General features: G+C 41.5%; 1 protein-coding gene across 3 annotated transcripts in view; it reads left to right on the forward strand.

The window, feature by feature from the left end:
* Positions 1 to 3,257: 3,257 nt before the first annotated feature.
* LOC146855076 (uncharacterized) overlaps positions 3,258 to 23,077 on the forward strand; it is a 488,645-nt gene continuing 468,825 nt past the window's right edge. For all 3 annotated transcript variants that reach the window (XR_014980784.1, XR_014980783.1, XM_085650559.1), the window contains exon 1: positions 3,258 to 3,458. Coding sequence is in view for 1 of the 3 variants with exons in the window: in XM_085650559.1 (XP_085506685.1) it covers positions 3,417 to 3,458 (42 nt within the window). In the remaining 2 variants the exon portion in view is untranslated. The remainder of the gene's footprint in view (positions 3,459 to 23,077) is intronic.

The raw sequence follows: 23,077 nt of genomic DNA on the forward strand, positions 1-23,077 counted from the left end.
CGCAGTAGTCCCACCTAGTTACATGATTCACAGGCAGGATAGAGAGGATAGAAAAGGAGGGGGGGGCTTGTGGTTATATATTGCAGCACCTTTTCTGCTATTTTCACCTCTGTTCCTAATTTGGAGTTCGAAGGTTTGGTTTTTAAATTAGAGCTTACTAAGATCTAGTCGCTTAATGATCTCTTGCTGCATAGACCACCAGGCCCCAAAAGTCTGTTTTATTGATGCTATCAGCCAGCCCTTGGAATTCTCCCTATTCACATCTGATTTAACTTTGTCGGGTGATCTCAACTTCCACTTAGAGAAACGCAGTGACCCTGACACAGATGCACTGCTGATTTAATGTCGGGATTTGGTTTAGAGCAACATGTGATGAGGCCAACCCATCGGGCTGGTCATACCTTAGATTACATTTTTCCTAATTGTATTTCCATTTTTTACTTGGCAATATTGCCAGTTACTTGGTTTGATCACAGTGTAGTTAGCTGGGAAATTGCCCTGCTTATTAGTTCAGCTCCTGAAAAGGCTCCTGGGAAACCAAATTTTTCCCAAGCGTGGATCCGGGTTGAATCGCAGGAACTCAATCTGGTCTTGCTCAACTCCCAGCCAACTGAGTCAGACGATCCGGATAAAATGGTATCCAATTATCCCTCTTGGCTGACTGCAGCTGCTAATGTGCTGGCTCCAGTGAAACAGTTTTCATCGAAGAGAAGCAAACCTATGTCTCCTTGGTTTGGTGAAATGCTTCGGGCAGCTAAGAAAGCCTGTCTTAAACAAGAACGTAGCTGGAGAAAAAACTATGAAAATAATGAAAACGAAAAACTATAAATCTTTGCTGGCAGAATATAAAATGCTTACAATTAAGGAAAAATCAGAGTACTTTATTATTTCTATCAGCTGCTTCTCTAAGGCCCTTTTTCAAGCTGTCACTAAACTCTATTCTGCTACTGCTAAGAGCATGGAAGGTGCTAGCCAGGATTTCTGCATTTCCTTAGCATTGTTTTTTATGAACAAAGTTGAGACTATTTTTAACAAGTTTTTTTCTAACACATCAATACCCTCTATTAGGAAGGACATTCACTTCAGCAATAACAGAAAGGCTTCTTTATCTGAGTTTAAACATCTCTCAGTAGATCATGTTAGACAGCTGAATCTGTCCACTAAATCTGTCTCACCTCACAATCCCTGCACTCCAAAGATTTTGCAACTTAGTCCTCATTTGGTGGCTGTGCAACTGAAGTCCATTTTTAATGCTGTGTTTAGGATGGGCATCTTTCCTAAAGTTTGAAAATCTTCATCAATTCTTCCACTGCTTAAGAAATCTAATATGATTACCATTGACCCAAACACCTATAGACCAACCTCAAGGCTGCCCTTCCCTGCTAAACTGTTGGAGAAATAAATTAACTCTCAGCTATTAGATTTTCTGGATCATAATCAGTTGCTGGATGATGCCCAATATGGGTTTCACAAGGGGCACTGCACTGAATCTGCTGTTATTGTAGCCACAGAGATGATCAGGGCCACAGTTGATAGTGGGTTCAATGCTGCCCTCATCCTACCGACCTGACTGCAGTCTTTGACACGGTCAATCATGACCTTCTGATTGACTTGTTGGAAGGCCTCAGTGTAGATAGTGTAGCCTTGGCTCGTTATAGATCCTTTCTGATTGAAAGAGTCCATACGGTATCCCATGGTGATTTTATATCCGAATCGTTCTCCTTATCATGTGGGGTTTCTCAGGGCTCATCGGTAATCCCAACCCTTTTCAATATTTATGTAAAATCGCTTGCGGCCATTGTGAACTCTTTTGGTTTGTCGCTTGTATCATATGCTGATGATACACAAATTGTCAGTTCCCTTTCCAAGATCTTAACAAGATGTTATGGAACTGTATGTGGGATGTTGGCACATGGATGGATGATAATTGCCTTAGGCTGCAATCCTCAAAAACAGAAGTTATCTTATTTGGGAATTTCACTTCTTTTTGTAATCCTTCTTGGTGGCCAGATGAATTAGGTCCACATCCGGTGCCAGTGAAAAAAGTGAAAAATTTGGGAATACTGATAGATGACAAGCTTGCCTCTAAAGAGCAAGTAAATAGGGTAATCTCTACTTCCTTTTACATGCTCTGTACGCTCAGAAAAATGTCTCAGTTTCATCCTCTGAACTTGCTGAAAACTGTAGTTCTGGCCCTTGTAATGTCCAGGGTGGACTATTGGAATGGACTCTATGTTAGTTGTCTAAAGCTCCATTGAAAAAAATCAAAATTCTCCAGAATGCAGCATCCAGGATGTTTATAAAAAGCCAGAGGTTTCAGTCTGCCTCTGAAACCTTGGTGAGACTACACTGGCTCCCTGTGCACCGTAGGATACTTTTTAACGTTCTTTGTATCACCTACAAAGGGCTGCAGGGACTATGTCCAGCTATTCTAAGAGAAAAACATAGAAGGTATTTCCCCGATAGGTAAATTAAAGTGAACCATAGTTTTGCATTAATTTCTGTGTATAACTTGCTTAGACATAATAAGTGCTCGCTTACCAGGCACAGCTCTATGTTACAGAAATAGTTAAAATAAACTGTCTGAAATTCTGCAAGAAAGGAATGATTGGAAAATTGTAAAGTGTGTGTGTGTCAGTTGCTGGGCATTGCTCAATTCTGAGAAATGGCCTTCTCACCTTCACATGAGTACAAAAGCCAGTTCAGCGAGTTGATTCTTAGAAATATCTCTTTAATTTGAACATGTAAATCTGCTTTGCTCCTGCTTGGATAAAGTTTTTGTTCATGGCAAATATCATGTGAGGAAATTGTGCGCAAAGAGCTGAAAGAATGAGCATCTGCTGACCATATCAAACAATATATGTTTGATAAAGACAAGATAGCAGGCTCGGATTGTGGGTCAGGAGGCAGGAGTGTAGAAAATTGGCTCATATTAGCACAATCATGTGCGCCAGTGCGATCACGTGTAAAGCAAATGTATGCATGGACATATTCAAGAAATGCTCATGTCATGGTGCTGTTGTTAATAATTAACATGCTTGAAGGCTTCACAAATTGTATATAAAGCTGTTTTTTTACTCTGTAATCAGATTTCTCTGCAGTCTTCACTGCAAGCTGTCTCAACTGCAGTTCTTTGGCAATTAAGCTTCCACTCTTCAAGCTCTTGTGTGTGTTTGTCTTTGTTTATTCTTACATATTTTCTGCTTTTACAAATTGGTGCAGTGACTTGGATGTGAACTGTTGATCTCTGCAGGGGTTTGATGCACTGCTGTCCCAGGACTGTTCGTGGGCCTTCAAGTCTTGGTGTGAGCACCTGCTTATTGGACTTCATTTCCTGCAGGACCCAGGCGACAGGGCTTTCGTTGACCAGCCTGTGACACTGAAAGCTTCATTTCGAGCCATCAGGTTGTTTTACCATGGAAGACCATGCACAGCAGCATTACTGGTCAGATGATCAGGTAGGCAATGTGTGATGCACTCGGCCCAATGAAATAATTTTATTTTGTTTTCCTGATATCTAAAGAGTATGCACTGGGGTCCACTAGGGATCCTTAGGGAAGGTGTGAAGGTGCCTTTAAGATAGATGCCTGAGGAGGGTTGTCCAGTCTGTAAACGATCACTAGGATCTCAAGGACAGAGGAGGAACCATGGGTGGTTGCCTCAGGAAGAGTCATGGGTGGTTACCTCAAGATATATCATGACTATGTGTTCAGCTCTAAATGACGTCTGAGTAAATGCATATGCTAATTTGTGTTGCACAACATTATCTTCTCAGTGTAGTTTTGGAAGTATGTTCTTTTTGATTCAAGTAGTACTGTTACATGTGTATGGTATTATATACCCCCTAGAGATTAGTGTACTTTATAAAAAAATACATATATATATATATATATTCACTGAAAAAACCATGGGTTTCACACACGTTATAGTTAGGACTTAGCATTTAAAAAACCTTAGAAATTCAGTGAAAAAACCATAGGTTTCACACACGTTATAGTTAGGAATTAGCATTTAAAAAACCTTAGAAATTCAGTGAAAAAAAACATAGGTTTCACACATGTTATAGTTAGCTGGACATTTTACTCGTAAAAAACCATTGAAATTGCCCCGTTATAGTTAGTTCAGCTAACTATAACTCGCGCGCCCGCAATGCACTGCTGATGACGTCACATATTACATCACTCATGACATGGTCAGTGACATCACTCATGACATCACTGATGACATCTCAAATGACATCACTGATGACATCATCCAGTGAATGTGTGTTTTTCTGAAAATTAAATATGTTTTATATATGTATATCTCAAGGTCGATGAAAGAATAAATGGGTATATTACTGTCTAAATGGATGATTTCTTATTGAAAAATTGATTGTGTAACTGACTGATTAAGTGTATCATAGTGAATACATGGCTTAGTGAGTAATGTTTAAATATATAAATATCTGTATCAGTCTCTCACTTTGTGTATAAGTGGCTGCATGGGTTGGTGAGTATCTACATGGGTGTCTATATAGGATATTAGTTGGTTTTTTGAGTATCAGTCTGAGTGTCTGCATGGTTCGGTGGGGGGTATTACGTAGTGCATAGGTGCATGAATGATTGACTCACTGTTTGTATGTGTTGATCAGAGCATGTGTGCAGGACTGCATGGGTGAATGAGTGTGTGTATGGGTGTGTTAGTGAGTGAATGACTGTCTCAATAGTGTCTTTATGAGTAACTACATATGTTTTAAACTAGTATATGTGACTATTGGTGTAAATAAGTGAGTATATGTGAGAGTGAGACATTGGAAGAGTTCCTGTATGAATAAGTATGTGTTTCTATAAGTGATTGTTTAAAAGACTAAGTATGTGTAAGTTTCCGTAGAAGTAAGTGTGGTGGTGTGTGAATAACTGTATATGCAAGTAAATGTATGTTTTATTCTTTATTAGCATGGGTGACTATGTGTGTGAGTAGCTCTATGGATAAGTGGCATTGTGTAACAGGATGTATAGGTGTATGAGTACATATGATAAGTGAGTACATGTATGAGTGACTGTATTGAACTGTTGGTGAATGAATGGATGTGTATGTGGATCTTAGAATTACTGAAGAGGTTGTTGTAACTGTTATTGGTATGTCCATTCTTTTGTAAATTTTAGTCTCTATTTTTGTATGTGTGTATCAAAGGTTATATTAGGGTGAGAGGAGGTCTGCCACTCTATCACAAGGATGATGTCATCAGTGATGTCATTTGAGATGTCATCAGTGATGTCATGAGTGATGTCACTGACCATGTCATGAGTGATGTAATATGTGACGTCATCAGCAGTGCATTGCGGGCGCGCGAGTTATAGTTAGCTGAACTAACTATAACGGGGCAATTTCAATGGTTTTTTACGAGTAAAATGTCCAGCTAACTATAACATGTGTGAAACCTATGGTTTTTTTCACTGAATTTCTAAGGTTTTTTAAATGCTAATTCCTAACTATAACGTGTGTGAAACCTATGGTTTTTTCACTGAATTTCTAAGGTTTTTTAAATGCTAAGTCCTAACTATAACGTGTGTGAAACCCATGGTTTTTTCAGTGAATTTGCAAGGTTTTTTAAATGCTAATTTTTTTTTTTCTTCTATTTTTTCTAACATATTTTTATTTTAATTTTCTTACCTTTTATAAAGACTATGATTAAATTTTTAAAATTCTTTAATATGTTTTTTTTAATATATTTTTTAAAATAAACATGTAAAATTTATTAGCAGTACTTTTTTTCTATTTTTTTTATTATTTTTTTAGTACGCGTACCGTAAGCTCACGGTAAGCGTACGGTTCACGTAACGTCCGTAATTTTTCTACGCTGCTTGCGTATAGTTACGCAATTTGCGTAGCCGCGCGTACTCCGCGTGGGACGCGTACGCGTGTACGCTACACGCGCACGTTACGCGGAAGTGTCGGGGAGTGACTGTTATGCGCATGCGCTCAAGCGCGTGTCTTTTTTACGCGCATGCGCACTTTTGCCGTAAGCGTACCGTAAGCGTACCGTAAGCGTACGGTAGGTCATGTGATCATGAAACACAACTTTTGATTGGTTGAAACTACTTTTTTGATTTTCTTAAATGCACATGTCCAAACTGCTTTTTCAGACCACCACCATGTGTAACCTGGGTGGCTGCCTACATTCCAGCAAGGGCAACCAGCCTTAGTGATGCTGAATGTATTTGCATTACTGAGTCCAACCTCAAACCCTTAAACTATTCTTTTTTTTTCCAGTACACCTTAATTTATCGTGAAAACATAGTCCATATTATTTTACATGTTCCTCACATTTAAATTTCTCCCAAAACAGAAAATAATAAACACAACTTCAACAAAAAGAATTGCTTTTCTATTATTCATTTCTTAATTTACCATATACATCCCCTCTCAAACTCTAAACTCACCTTTAAAATTAGTTAGTTGTGAAAGAAATGTGGCACTCAAACAGCAGATTATCAGAGCCAGGATCTCTGTTGTGTTCACCTCTCTCCTCTCAGCAGAACCAGATAATGGCAAACTTTCCCTCTATTTTTCCACACATATACATGTAAGTTTCAAATCTCAGTGCTTCCCCCTTTTTTTCAAATGTAATCACACATTTCTATTGGTTGAAAACCAACCCTTTTCCAAAAGTACCCTGCCCCCAACTTGACTTCTGCCTAGTACCCTTCCCCCAACTTGACTTCTGCCTGCTACCATAGCAACAGCTCATGGAACACTGCTGTGTGGAGTTAGGTCAGAAGTTCGCCACACAATGTTTCAATTCCACAGAGCAAGAGTGCTTGACTTTTCAAACCTAACAGCAAATCCATAGTACTGTTCTTTGGTTACACATTTTTTTGTACCAATACAAAACATGCTTCTATTAATTTACACATACAGCCTAGTTTTTATTCTAGAATGGTATGAAACAGCCAATCAGTTCTTTTTGTTTTGAAAAAAATATGTATGCCTCCATTTCCAAACTGTCTTTCTTTTCATATTGCCATTCTACTGAAAGACACCTCCTGAGTGCATCCAGTTCTCCTTTGAAGATGTTCACAGTGTGGATTGTAGGGCACAGCTATGTCTTCTGGAGTGAAAAGTATGCAGAGAAAACTGATATGGTGAGAGACCTTGCTTTGCCAAATGTAGACATTAAATGGATTGGTCAGAGAGGGTTAGAGTGGTGAAATCCTTCATGCAAATCCAACACCCTGACCTCATAATAGTGCACTGTGGTGGCAATGACCTAGGCACTTTGACTGGGGTAGGTCTGGAAATGCTTATGAAGGACACCTTTACACAACTGTTTTCACTTTTCCCTAAAACTGCCTTTGTGTTTTCCAACATATGCCAAAGGCAAAAATGGAACTGGTCCAATCATTTCTGTCCGCAGATTGACAAAGCAAGAAAGCACGTCAACAAATCTGTTTCTGCTTTCCTCCGTGACTATGGTATGGGTGCCATTTACCACAACAACTTGCGTTATGACATGCAAGACATTTATAGAGGAGATGGTGTGCACTTCAATGATGAAGGGAACAGAGTCTTCCTTTTGAACCTTAGACTCTGCATCGGTACTTACTTGTAGGTACCACTAAAAAAATGACTTCATAAACACAACAGCTCTTTTTAGAGCTCCCTAATATCTAAACTCTTAATTCTGCATTTCATTTTTTTATTTTTATTTTTTTTTACCGTACGCTTACCGTACGCGTACCCCGTGATTTTTTTAAAAATCAATAAATGTTTTTTTTGTACTTTTCTGTCCTTCTTTGACACCCTTACAAATGTTAGGGGGTCTGTAACTCTTCTCATTGCCCCCTTTTCTTGTTTTCACTCTTTTTTTTCAGAGTGAAATACACAAAATGGCGGCCGCCGCTTCCTGGTTTCGGCCGATTCGAATGTTTACTAAGATCTAAGAGCCAATCAGAATCTCGCTCGCGCACGCCATTTTTCTTCCGTACGCTTACCGTAAGCTCACCGTACGCGTACCCCGTGATTTTTTTAAAAAACAATAAATGTTTTTTTTGTACTTTACAGTCCTTCTTTGACCCCCTCACAAATGTAAGGGGGTCTGTAACTCTCCTCTTTGCCCCCTTTTCTTGTTTTCACCCTTTTTTTCAGAGTGAAATACACAAAATGGCGGCCGCCGCTTCCTGGTTTCGGCCGATTCAAATGTTTACTAAGATCTAAGAGCCAATCAGAATCGCGCTCGCGCACGCCACCGTACGCGTACGGTAAGCGTACCGTAAGCGTACCGTAAGCGGGCTCAGATATATATATTGATTTAAAGGCTATTTTCTCAGAATCTACTGAACAGATTTACACCAAACCTACAAAAGGCACTTCCTTGACCTAGGGACTACCTCTCTGCCAAATTTCGAGTAATTCTGTTCAGCCGTTCGGGCTGTAGCTCGTTCTAAAGGTCCTATGGAAAAATGCATGGGAAAAACGCGTTTTGGGACCCCCCTTTTATCTCAGCCCCCGCTTGACGGATCCCCCCGAGACTTTCAGGGTAGGAGCGTAGCGTAGCGCCCCACCTATTTTGAGAAATTCGCGAGGATTCGTCGACCGGCGCCAAAGTTATTCAAAATAGAATGTTGCGGATTTCCTATGGAAAAGGGGTCCTAACTATAACTACCTACTGGCGACCGCCAGTAGGTAATATATATATATATATATATATATATATATATATATATATATATATATATATATATATATATATATATATAAAAAATGCTCACTAAACTATTTTTGAATACAGCCAAAGGGTGTAGAGCAGCCTTAGATACCACTCAAAGTGTTCCCCGCGGTACAGAAGCCTGGTATGTAGTACGTAAAAGGGGATACAAGAAAGAATCCTGATTTGCAATGACTAGAAAATGGTACATTTGATAGAGATAAATTGCTTTATTTAGAAGAATGTTTGAGGGAAAGAGAAAAGAAATGGAAGAAACTACTTTTATTACAATGGGACACATTTCACGCCTGGCGATCATATGCAGCTGGAAGATGGTCGGAGGGGCCTAAGGCAATAAGGAGAAAAAAGCATATCGGCGGTTTAAGAATTGGGGTGAGCTTTGGCCTGCTAAAAAAGGATATTCACAAGCAGACACTTTGTCCAGTGAACTCAATCACAAATTACAAGCAATAATAAATGATGTAGGGGTATCAGACAAAGACAGATTAGATGCACTGTGGTAAATAAAATTCATTACCGGGACTTAATTTGATACGGAAACATAATAAAATAGCTCAGTAAAATGAGAGGCAGAATCCGTGGTATCAGAGGTTCGGAATGGGCTTTATTCCAATGATCGATTATAATCGGTTGCTCCAAGTTCCGTCACCACGAAGGTTCAGGAAGTGAAGTACATACTTTATTGACAAGAAATGACTTTTATAGTACATACATTACAATGAAGCGAATGCAGTAGGCGTAACAATTGATAAGGAAAATGACGATTCATATGCGTAACCGAAAATGGGTGTAATAAGGAGTAAAAAGGAACATAATTGGTTATGATGTCATATATAGGTGGATCTATAAGATAATACTTGGCATAGATGCGCGCGCAGCAGCATGACGTGTGATTGACGTGCAACTAGGGGGTGAAGGGGACTTGACATTTAGCTCTACATGTGGAGACGAAAAGTCTGGGGGGTCAAGTCAACCTAATCCCAAATCATATCTAACATCCTATGTTTAAAGAACTATGTTATCCACAAAAGAAGGACTCTCGGACAGAATCTATTCTATACTGACCGTGCGTGCGTGTACAAGCGTCTAAGTGTCTACACTAAATGCGAGGGGGTAGGAATATTCCATGGTAACAGGACTATGAATTACTTGCATAAAGACAGAGAAGCCGAGCCATTGCTCGGTAGCTGGAAGAATGTTTATTTAAACTACTAGACAGGAATGCATCGGCTAAGGGGTGAAGCAGATAACTCGAAGGTGAAATACAGTTCTTGGCAGAGAATAGGCTGATGTCAGGCTTCGTGAGCCGCGCAGAGAATGAGACAAAGTTCATGGTCACAGATGCAGGCTCAGACTGGAGTTTTCAGAGGCAGAAGGCAAGAAGAGTTTGACGACAGAATCAGGGCCTACTTGCCTGGACTGTAAAATGGCATAGGTGAACCATATAAAGCCGGTGGCTTTTCATACTTAGGAATGGAATATCCGGCCTATTCATGGCGGATCTGACAGAGGACATGTTGATGGTGGACGCACATGTGTTTGCGTCTTCATAACTGGAACTGGAGGAAACATACATGTACTTGTAATATGCACATAGAACCGTTGGGGTCCAAGATAGGGGACATATCTGACCAGAAAAATCCATATTTCCACATTCCCTCCTTGTCCCCTACTTGCCCGTCAAGAAATATCAATCCTCATTAATCCATTGATCTGTTCATATAACATCATTTGTTCTTCTTTCTTCTTCCGTGACGAATAAAATCTTGGTGGTGGAATACACGATGTGGCACACAGGCCACAGATCGCTGGTCCACATTGTAGACATAGACAGCAACTGAATAGTATGAGAAGGCCAATACCTAGGAATGATAGAACTCTCCATCCCCAGGCTGATATCACACTCCAAAACCAACCGGACCAAGTCCAAGTGCCTGGGTTCTGGTGTATCTGGCTTACAATCTTATGAAGGCGGGTTATAGCTTTATATACAGATGGCGAATTTTCTGGTATGAATACGCAGCAGCTTGATCCGATGACCCTACAAGCTCCGCCCCTATCAGCCAGGATGACGTCAAGGACAAGACGATTTTGAAGCACAACAATCCGCATAGCAGACTGCTCTTCTGTTAAATTGCCTAAGGCGGAAATAGTTTCATTCACTACCGCTTCAAGGGTTCTAGTTAATCTACGTATCAGCTTACTATTAGTAACAGTACCTATATAGGGAAAGATGCCTTTATTGAAATCTGTGTATTTTTCCCATGCTGTTTCAGTGTAATCGACAATTGGGAGATCTCTCCGCTCTCTGTTGTGTACTAAATGAATATTTCTATAATAATCAGGAGGAGCTGGGAAAACAGGTGGCAAAAGGAATGCAATGTAGCAGGTACCATCCCAATCTAGAGGTAGACGCATATATGCAGTCTGACCACATATAAAGTAGGAGTGGCGATAAGCTCTAAATGAAGATTTGCCTTGATCACTGAATTCTACTGTAGTAGTGCATTTACTATGGCCCATATGTATGGAACCAACTTTTCTTACACACAATTCACCTTTCGCTGGGAATACTGACATGGTTGGTAAAACTAGTTCAACTTCGGATTCGACATTTAGAACCATGAGATTAGGAGTAAAGTTACCTAATCTATATACTTCATTTTCTAGATCAGTTCCTGTTCCTTTGGGGCGACCCTCCTTGTCAGGGTAACAGACTTTGAATAAAACTAGGTTCAGATTTCCCCATACCCACTGGTCTTGGTAAACGGCTGTATCTGAGTCTATGGAATTGATTAAACTAAACCATGCTCCACAGGAGCCATTATGTGTAAACGGATGTGGAAAGAAAGGCAGGACTCCTTCATAATTCTGATAGGGAGGGAGCCGGCCACACACCCAACAATTAGTTGCATTACTAGTCTGATGGGAATGATGTAACATACTAATGAAAGTGTTATTGCGCAGCGCAAGTCTATAAGACAATTCATGCGGGGGTATGTCACTAAAAGAATGTTCAGCAGTAACATTGTAAACGTTTCTGGCAATAGGGTAATATATATGCAACAATATACTTGCAGTAATTATTAAAAGACTTAAGAAAAACAAGATTAATAATGTCACTATGCAATGGCTACGCAGTGATTTACAATACGCCTGTCGTTTCATCATTTTTCGCGACTGTCCATGATTCAGGTCTAGGCGATACATGTCGGAGACAGATTCAACCGCTTCACCTAGGAGAGGACTTAAACAATCAAATCGTCCGACGGCCTAGGCCTTAATTTTAGTTTATAGAGTTCTTTACTGTCGGCCTCAGCCAGAGGTAGTTTTGAGTCAATTGGTGAGGACACACGAGGTGGGCTGTTTACATCTGAAGGAAGTCCATGAAATTTCTTGATATGACTTGAATGCACCCATCCTTTCCTGCCCTCGATCTTCACGGCTGTCCTTGTGGTCAGCAGGACCAGCTGGGGTGTCTTCCACCTGGGCTCCAGCTGAGTCTTTCGGTCGAAATTTCTCACAAGCACAAGGTCCCCCGGAACTACGTCATGGGGTTTCACCTCAGTGTTGTCGGGAAAGGCTGCAGCTACCTGTGAACGACAAGATTGTAGTGCAGACATCAAGGAAGCCAAGTAATCTGTCAGCATATTACAGTCAATATCAGTTATTTTGCGTGGTATAGGCGTCCCCCACATATTTGGTGGTCTGCCGAAGATCACCTCATACGGGGATAGCCCTGTTCGAGAGTGCGCTACCATTCTCATGTAGAAGAGTGCAACTGGTAACGCTACTACCCAGTCGACACCTTTCTCTCTGCATATTTTGGACAATCTGATTTTCAGTATCTGATTATGTCTTTCTACGAGACCTGCTGCTTCGGGGTGTCGGACACAGTGAAATTTCCACTGATAACCTAACAGAAGTGAAACATGTTTCATTAATTCGGATGAGAACGGCTGGCCGTTATCTGAGTGAACAACACGTGGTAAACCGTATCGTGGGAAGAATTCTCGAACTAACTGTTTGGCAGTAGTCGGGGCAGTGTAATCTGAAACCGGGTATGCCTCCGTCCAGCGGGACAGAGCGCAGACAACTACGAGAACATATTTGAATCCTCGACATCGTTCCATCTGGATATAATCCATCTGGAGTACTTCAAGAGGGTGATTAGGAGGATGAAATCCACCTTGTTCTACGGGAACACTTTTTCCTGGGTTGAACTGGCAACAGATCATACAGGTACGGACCTTTTGTTTGGCTGCTGCTCGTAAATGTTTATTGAACCAAATGTGTTGAATGCTGTCTAGCATAGCTTTTTCTCCTAGATGTGCTGGACTATGTATAGTGTTAACTATAACTTGGACCATTGAATCAGGAAGGAACCACACAGACTTTTCCTTCATCATCCATCCTTGGTCCGTTTGGATCCCTCCTAATTCAGTCCATTTCTTTATTTCGTCTGGTGTAGCATGTGTCTGTATGTCAATTACGTCAAGGGTAGGATCTTTAACTGTCATACAATGTGTCGGCATCGGGACTATTGTCTTTGTCATGTCGGATGTTTGGGTTTGAGCAGTCTGTTTAGCTGTTCTGTCGGCTAGATCATTGCCTTGAGAAATGATATCAGTAACCTTCGTATGAGCCTTACATTTCATAATTGATATTGCAGTAGGTAGATGTATTGCATCTAATAAGGCATGAATGAGGGGTCCGTGCTGAATGTGGGCACCGTGGGAAGTTAAATAACCTCTCTCTCGCCATAGCACGCCGAAGTCATGTACAACTCCGAATGCATAACGTGAATCAGTGTATATGTTGACTTTTTTATTTGTGGCTTGAATACAGGCTTGTGTCAGAGCAATAAGCTCTGCGGCTTGAGCTGACAAAGTATTTATACGATTAGTTTCAATGACTTCAGTATCTGTTGTGACTGCGTAAGCAGCCACCAACTCTCCTGTATTTGTTCTCATACATGAACCATCTACATACAATGTCAGGTCTGGGTCTGACAATGGGACATCGGTTAAGTCTTGTCTAGGTTTCGTCGTTATTGTAATAACTTCAATACAGTCATGGGCTAGTGGGTCTGTTCCGATTACTGGCAAAAGTGTGGCAGGATTCAATGTGTTACAGCGTCTGATTTCCATGTGTGGCTGAAACAATGTAAGTTCGTACCCTGTAAGTCGCGCTATAGTCAAGTGTTGTGTTTGCGTTCTATTTACAAGAACCTCTACTGCATGTGGTACTTGAACTGTCAATGGATGTCCTAACACTATGGCATCGCTCTGTCTGATTGCTAAAGCTGTCGCTGCCACTGATTTTAGGCATGCAGGCAAAGCCTGAGCTACGGGATCTAATGTACTAGAAAAATAAGCACATGGTTTGTGTGCTCCTGCTTGTTCCTGTGTGAGTACTGACAAGGCAGTACCTTCGCGTTCTGTAACAAAGAGTGTAAACTGTTTTCTGTAACATGGCGTTGCTAAAACAGGTGCTTGACATAAAGCTTTCTTTAGGCTTTCAAAAGCTTGTGTATGTTCCTGAGTCCAAGGGAGAACAGTCGATGTGGCTGCCTCCTGTGTTGTCAACTGAATGAGTGGTTTTGCTAGAAATGCGTACTGAGGGATCCACTGCCTGCAATATGACGTGAGGCCTATGAAAGCCCGCACCTCCTTTTGTGTCTTGGGTATTGGCATGTTAGCTATTAACTGAATGCGGTCGGGTGTAAGCTGCCTTCCCTCCTTGGACAGCGAGTGTCCAAGATAAATAACTCGCTGGACACAGAATTGCAGCTTAGAAGGGGACACCTTGTGCCCCTTTTCGGCTAGAAATTGTAAAACTGTCAGTGATGCTTTTTCACATTCCGGTTCACTTCTCGCGGTGATCAACAGATCATCGACGTATTGAAGCAGAGCAGTGTTAACTGGCATGTGGATACTGTCGAGTTCTCGTTTCAGTGCTTGGCTATAGATGCTGGGGCTTTCTGTAAATCCTTGAGGTGCGCGTGAGAATTTAAAGCTACGTCCATTTAAACTAAATCCGAACAAATATTGGCTTTCCGGATCTATTGGGACGCTGAAAAAGGCATTCTTGAGATCGATTACAGTAAAGAATGTCGCTTCGGAATCAATAGCTGTCAGTAATGACGAGATATCTGGGACCACAGGAAATTGTGGCACAATGCATTTGTTTAATTCGCGCAGATCAATAACCAATCGATATACTGGCGGGGCCTTTGGATCTGTTCGTTTAAGAATCGGAATTATCGGTGAATTACATACATTGGAGTCTGTTTCTACAACTACTCCTTGGGTAATGAGCTCGTCAATGATTTGTAGTAAAGCCACTACAGCATCTGGTGGTAACTTGTATTGTCGCATTCGTGGTAGCACCGCTCCTGCCTTTAATGTGACTCGATATGGTGTAATATTCATGCATCCAACATCAGTAGGGCCTTGTGCCCATAGATGTGTAGGTAAAGTCTGCAGTCGGGGATCCATGTCTCTAGACACATAATGACCTTTAAAATCACGTAAAAACAACCTTACTCCTTCCGGAGAACAACATATTATAGCTCCTAGAGCTTTCAGTGTTTTTATTCCTAACAGATTTTCTGGACATGATTTAGTAAGTAATAAATCTGTAGTTCGGGTCAAAGGTCCTATCGTAAGTGGGAGAGGCTGTGACACTTCATTAACAATAGGTTTTCCTGAAAAACCAAGGGAAATATTCTGTGAGCCTGAGAGGGGTGCCCCTGGAACTTCACTACGTTTTATGGTTGTTCGACTTGCCCCTGTATCGAGTAAAAATTTTCTGTCTTGGCCTAATAATTCACTATGTACATAAGGTCCTTCTTGATCTACAGGGATCTCGATAAGGGGTAAGTCAACTTCCCTCTCTAGGCTTGTTCATGCGTATCGTTGATAATCAGGATAGTCGTACTGTGCGGTCTGGTACAGTTGTCGTGTCGTGGTTTGTGTGGCAGCAACGGGCAGCGCTGGTGCAGCTGGCACAAACTGTATAGACTGTTGTGAAGCTGGCATGGACTGTGCATGCTGCGGAGCTCCTTGTTCATTCTGATCCTGTCTAGGTGGCCGTGGTCTTTCTTGTGTTTTACCTATGGCGATATTATGTTTCAAAACTGGACAATCGTGTACGTAATGACCTGGCTTTTTACAATAATTGCATGTCCCTTTTACAGGTCCGGCTGAATCACCGGAATGTGTCATACCCTTTTTATGTCCTTCAGCTGGGACTGTCTGAGAAACTAACATTTTCATTTTCGTGTCTTTCATGCGTCTGTGTTCATGTTCTTGTTCCTCTCTAATTCTATTGTGATGGTACTGTAACATTTGTAACATTTGTGATGGAGTGTTACCTTGCCAGGTACTCTCGAATTTTAATACTCTATTCTTTACTTGGGGCAGGGCATTTTCTACTAATTTTGTTACAAACAGATGTGGGTATGATTCGCTACTTGCTTTTAGGCCACTATTTATACCAAAACATTTTTCAAATCGGGCATAGTAATCACTAGTGTCTTCATCTTGCTTCTGTTTACAGGCTGAAATTGTACCCCAATCTTCCTTTTTCGTAGTTAATAAACGTGGCAGTACCTGTACTAATAAACCTGGTAGTGCTTTAGTTTTATCCCCGAGTCCTGCTCCTGCAGTTCGGGCCTTTTCTTCTGCTTCTAATACTGACCATTCTATCTTTTGGTCTCCTACCTCCCACTCTTTTTCCCTGAGTTTCTCATAAATGCCAGCAGGCATCAATACCTTTAATATTGTCATAATGTCGGGATAGGTATACTCTCCCATGAGTAACATGTCTTTAATTTCTCGGTGAAAACCCGCTGGATCTTTGTCATGACTGGGTACCACTTTCTTCATTTCTAACAATTCTATTTTTGATATGGGCGTATATACAAATACGCGCTTAAACTCGTTGTCCTCGCCCTTTATTGGGTGCACTTCTCGTAAGGGATTCTGTCTATCCATGTAATACGTGGTTCTTTCCTTGATGGGCAATGAGACACGGTCTGAACATACAAAAAGAATATACTGCTTTCTTGATTCTAGAATTTCTTTAATTAATTTAGTACCTGAACCTCTCCATCTATTCATAAGCAATTCAGTCAATATGTCAGGTAAGGAACCAGGGTCCGAATGCTGACTCTGATATAGTATAATGAGTTGTTGAATCATATAAATCCCAGCTAACCGCTGTTCATCTGGGGTGAGATTCAAAAATGCGCGTGCTACTGTATCATCACTATATTTTCCGGGACTGTCCACCCAATGGACAGCTGCCCTAGCTAAATCTTGTTCATCCATAGAATCGAGGAAATGATAACCCCTTCGTTCTCGGAGTAGTTTGTCGGCGGCTTGGAACGAATGCTCGTTAGACCTGATGTTAATTATAGGTATTTGGAAATTCCTGTTATTATCTGGACATATCGGACGTATCGGGTCAATAGGACATCTATTACTATTACAAGATCTTCCTTTACCTACATAGGCTATGGTGTCTGACTGTCCTGCGGGCAGTCCTGACCCTTCCTCCTCGTTTTGTTCGAACTCGTCTACCGCTAATCTTTCTTCGTGTAGGCGTTCTATTTCTTTACGGATCTTTCGGCACATGGCTATTATACAATTTTGTTTATCATGTCTACCTTCTGATATATTCTGGCTCCATCTGGTAAGAATTTGCATTGCTTCCGGGTCTACCCCCGGTCGGTCTTCATTTCTGATCACACAATTTATGAGGAAACGTAACAGTTCCCCCTGTATCTCCACTTTCTGGTATTCCATAGCTCTGTTAATACATTCTGGATCTCGCCCTGTTTGGACAAAATGGTATATTTTATCTAGATGCGCAGTCATTCCTGGTAACTTCCCTAAGTACACTGCGGCTCGTCTGATACGTAATGATGCCAGGGTCATTTCGTCCTCTTTGCCGGGCACAGGGTCATATCTACAATCTACAAGAAGTTCCTTAAGCGTACGGGCATTTATGAGTTTGTGGGTACGTGAATGTGCTGACTCTTGAAACGTAAGTTTATTTATTCTGGGTGGCGTAGAAAAAATGTTGCTAGCACCTCCCGCAGCCCCATCTGGGGTGTCGGGTGTGAAAGGATTCGTTGAACGTGACACAGCAACTATAGGTGTGGACACAGCTATAGAAGCAGCTGTAGGAACAGATGTAGAAACAGATGTGCTTGTCGGAACTTGTGACACGATCTGTTGCTGTAGGGATACGGGTACTGGGTCTTGGCGTTGAACCTCCCTGATAGGCGGTCTATGTGGGGCGGAATTAGCATACTCGGGAGCTGCGTCATCTAAATATGAGGAAAGAAAAACATCTTCTGCGGTTCTAGGATGCCCCTTAGGATGTACCTTTATTGGAAATAATGGGGTTGGCAAGTCTTTCGGTGTTTCTGGAGTAGCTTTAGGTAATCCTTCGGCCAGAAGGGGATACATACCATTCATAAGGGCATTTCTTTGTCTGTCTACTTGTTCTGATTTCACTCGGATACCTTCCTCAATTAATAGATTTTCTCGAACTTTATAGGAATTCTCTTTACTCTTCTCCTCCTGTCTACGTGCTTTTTCTGTACGTCTATGAGATTCTTTACGCCATAACTCAACGGCATCTTTCTGTGACTGTCTGACTTTCCTTTTCCATAACTCTTCTTCTACTTTCATGATGCACTCTGCATCCCAGGTTCCCGCTGTGGGCCACCTCTGACTTTCTGGTAATTCCTTGGTGTAGTCTACCCATAAATCAAGAAATAATATAGCGTCTAAGCCATGTTTATGATACATGAAGTACCCTGGAGTGTCCCTAGGAGGAATAGGAACGGCTTCTTCGAGTACCCCTTTTCTTGTAGTGATCTGTCTTAGTTTCGAAAAGAGCGGCATATTGAGAACTGATCTGATACTTAATCTTGAACACACTTAGTACAAAAGCACAATAATGAACAACCATTCATACCACAATATGCAGGACGTTTAACACATTAAACATTAAACATTAAACATTTTTTAACCTTTAAAATAACCAACAATGATGATCGTCTGCATAACTAATCACCAAGCATAATTCTTTGACAATAACTAGATACTTTGGAATACTTGATATACTGCTAAACAGTACATATACACTGCTAAAACAGTGCAGACCGGATTTGTGTACCCAAACCCGTCTTGACCGGCACAACCTATGTGCACGTCAGAAATGCCTCCCCAGCAATGGTACTCACCGGGTAGCTTCGGAAACGGAAGGCCTCGGAGACTGAACTTGGACCGGACTGGACTCGACTCGACTCGTTGGAAACTGGACTTGACTTCGAACTGGTGGGCCTCTGTATACCTCGGATCTTGCTCTCTCAGCTAGGCTCTGGTCGGGATACTTCGCACTTCTCACCGCCTCGTCTGGGTGTTGATCGCAGCCTCAGTCGCCCCCGCTTGACCGGAGGGAGATACAGGAAATCCTGCTGGTACGCGTTATTGTCCGTCCAGCTGTGGCAGGAGACCGGGCCTGCAACTCACCGCCGGCGCGTGAGATGAGAAAGTGTCCCTATTCGGGCGCCATTCATGTGGTAAATAAAATTCATTACCGGGACTTAATTTGATACGGAAACATAATAAAATAGCTCAGTAAAATGAGAGGCAGAATCCGTGGTATCAGAGGTTCGGAATGGGCTTTATTCCAATGATCGATTATAATCGGTTGCTCCAAGTTGCGTCACCACGAAGGTTCAGGAAGTGAAGTACATACTTTATTGACAAGAAATGACTTTTATAGTACATACATTACAATGAAGCGAATGCAGTAGGCGTAACAATTGATAAGGAAAATGACGATTCATATGCGTAACCGAAAATGGGTGTAATAAGGAGTAAAAAGGAACATAATTGGTTATGATGTCATATATAGGTGGATCTATAAGATAATACTTGGCATAGATGCGCGCGCAGCAGCATGACGTGTGATTGACGTGCAACTAGGGGGTGAAGGGGACTTGACATTTAGCTCTACATGTGGAGACGAAAAGTCTGGGGGGTCAAGTCAACCTAATCCCAAATCATATCTAACATCCTATGTTTAAAGAACTATGTTATCCACAAAAGAAGGACTCTCGGACAGAATCTATTCTATACTGACCGTGCGTGCGTGTACAAGCGTCTAAGTGTCTACACTAAATGCGAGGGGGTAGGAATATTCCATGGTAACAGGACTATGAATTACTTGCATAAAGACAGAGAAGCCGAGCCATTGCTCGGTAGCTGGAAGAATGTTTATTTAAACTACTAGACAGGAATGCATCGGCTAAGGGGTGAAGCAGATAACTCGAAGGTGAAATACAGTTCTTGGCAGAGAATAGGCTGATGTCAGGCTTCGTGAGCCGCGCAGAGAATGAGACAAAGTTCATGGTCACAGATGCAGGCTCAGACTGGAGTTTTCAGAGGCAGAAGGCAAGAAGAGTTTGACGACAGAATCAGGGCCTACTTGCCTGGACTGTAAAATGGCATAGGTGAACCATATAAAGCCGGTGGCTTTTCATACTTAGGAATGGAATATCCGGCCTATTCATGGCGGATCTGACAGAGGACATGCTGATGGTGGACGCACATGTGTTTGCGTCTTCATAACTGGAACTGGAGGAAACATACATGTACTTGTAATATGCACATAGAACCGTTGGGGTCCAAGATAGGGGACATATCTGACCAGAAAAATCAATATTTCCACAGCACTCCAGATATTAACCAAATGGATAGACACACATCTACTACTAGAGGGAAAATGCAAAAGTATAAGGCCCGATAAACTAGTAACCAAAAAAGTTCTGTCATCTATTATACACATGCCCTTGAGAGAAGTGCCAGGAAGTCAGCATGGGAAGCCCACTATTAAGAATCACACACCATGGTCTAGCGTTGAGTTACACAGATTTGCCCTTCAGTCAAGACAAGATAGAGAAGAATGGATAGACAGACAAAAATAATATTAATAGTTGACAGCCTTACTCTGGAAGACATAGAGAAAATGTTTTCTATAATATTACCATCAGATATTTGGGGTAAAATAAGAAAAGAAGATGATGACAGTTTAGAAATAATTTGGGAACACATTAAAAAAGCAACAAGGACAGAAAGGGAGGACATTTTGGATGAAATAAAATATTACCTGCTAAGCTAATGGCCAAAGTAAATATACTGGTACTGAGGAAACAAATAGATTGGTCCAAATTAAATGGATGTGTCCAGGACACTGTTGAAATAGTGTCTGCCTTTTTCACTAGAATGCAGAAGGTGTTCACAGCTTCAAGTGGATTAGACAGTGAAAATGTGGCAACACAAAGTGCACTTGTCTCCTGCTTTGTTAATAATTTAAATCCTGCAATAAAAAAGTGATTCTAGAATACAACCAACATAGTCATGCAAGCCACTGACAGAAATATTGCAATTAGCACTGTACTAATCAGAAGCTTAGGTTAGCATTCTAGTCTTTTTTCATCCTTCTCTAGTTAGCAGGGCGAAGTGCGCGGACGCGCGCAGCACTGCTCTTGTTTAACGGTAGCTACTGCTGAAATTACTAACGAATGGCACTATCCGGTACTTTCTGATATAGCAAGTGTCTCTGTTCAAGCATAACTGCGTATTTTGCACATTTATTTTTAACTCATTTTAAATGTATTAGACACTCACCATATTGTTTTAAACATTTTCTCCAGATCGATAGTTGCCTCTGACCCCGGTCCGTCACGGCGTGTGCCGATTGTACGGAGGGTCGCCTGGGGCTATCATAGCTTCCGGTGTGTAATCGGAAGCTTAGGTTAGCATTCTAGTCTTTTTTCGTCCTTCTCTATTTAGCAGGGCGAAGGGCGCGGACGCGCACAGCGCTGCTCTTGTTAGCTACTGCTGAAATTACTAACGAATGGCACTATCCGGTACTTTCTGATATAGCAAGTGTCTCTGTTCAAGCATAACTGCGTATTTTGCACATTTATTTTTAACACATTTTAAATGTATTAGACACTCACCATATTGTTTTAAACATTTTCTCCAGATCGATAGTTGCCTCTGACCCCGGTCCGTCACGGCGTGTGCCGATTGTACGGAGGGTCGCCTGGGGCTATCATAGCTTCCGGTGTGTAATCGGAAGCTTAGGTTAGCATTCTAGTCTTTTTTCGTCCTTCTCTATTTAGCAGGGCGAAGGGCGCGGACGCGCACAGCGCTGCTCTTGTTAGCTACTGCTGAAATTACTAACGAATGGCACTATCCAGTACTTTCTGATATAGCAAGTGTTTCTGTTCAAGCATAACTGCGTATTTTGCACATTTATTTTTAACTCATTTTAAATGTATTAGACACTCACCATATTGTTTTAAACATTTTCGGTGAAGGGCGCGGCGCGTCAAAGGCAAGCCCGTCTGCGCCTGGCTGCAGCCAGAAGCCAGGACCTCGGACTTGTTTTAGTCCCTGTCTCAGACTTAGGTATTTTCCTTTTTCTCACTGTATGTCTGGTCATTTCCTTTAGTTTGCCCGTGGAAAATGGGTTTTATCCGATATACGAGTAAACAATTAAAAGATTTAAATGCCCCTCGAGAAAATGCTCAGGCACATGGGAAACTCACTTGTCTCGGTTCCCAGAAATCAGGCATTCTTCCGTTTTAACGAACCCAAATGCACCTATTAGCTCCCTGGAGTTGAATCAGCATAATGCTCCCTCCACACTACTTAGAGCTATTTATTTTAATGCACGCTCCATCTCCAAACATTCGATAGAGATATGGAGCTTATTAGATCAAATAGATCCTGACATATGTTTCATCACGGAAACTTGGCTACAGGAATATGCCTCTCCGGATCTACATATAGCCCTCCCCCCTCAATATAAAATTATTCAAATTGATAGGAATGAGAAAAGAGGGGGAGGCTTAATAATTGCCTATAAACATGTTTTAACAATTACTGCCTTGGAAAATGTATTGCGCAGTCAAATAGAAATATGCACTTTTAAGATTACTGGCCTTTCCAATGGGTCTTGGAGAGGGGCCCTGGTCTATCGACCCCCCCGGAATAAAGGGAGATTTCTCTGACCAGCTACTAGAAATTATCGCTCCCCATGTTTTAGCTTCTGATAATTTTCTCCTGATTGGAGATTTTAACCGTTATGCAGAAATGTTATCAAATCCTGACACTGACAAACTACTTTCTAACATGAGTACCTTTGGTCTCGCTCAGATTGTGGTTGGGTCCACCCAATGCGCATGCCATACACTTGACCTTCTTTTCACGAATGTATCAGAAATGATCGTTGAATCCCCTGAACCGCTATTATGGACCGATCATTACC

The sequence above is a fragment of the Triturus cristatus genome, chromosome 4_1 (assembly GCF_964204655.1).
Source record: "Triturus cristatus chromosome 4_1, aTriCri1.1, whole genome shotgun sequence".
NCBI lineage: Eukaryota > Metazoa > Chordata > Amphibia > Caudata > Salamandridae > Triturus > Triturus cristatus.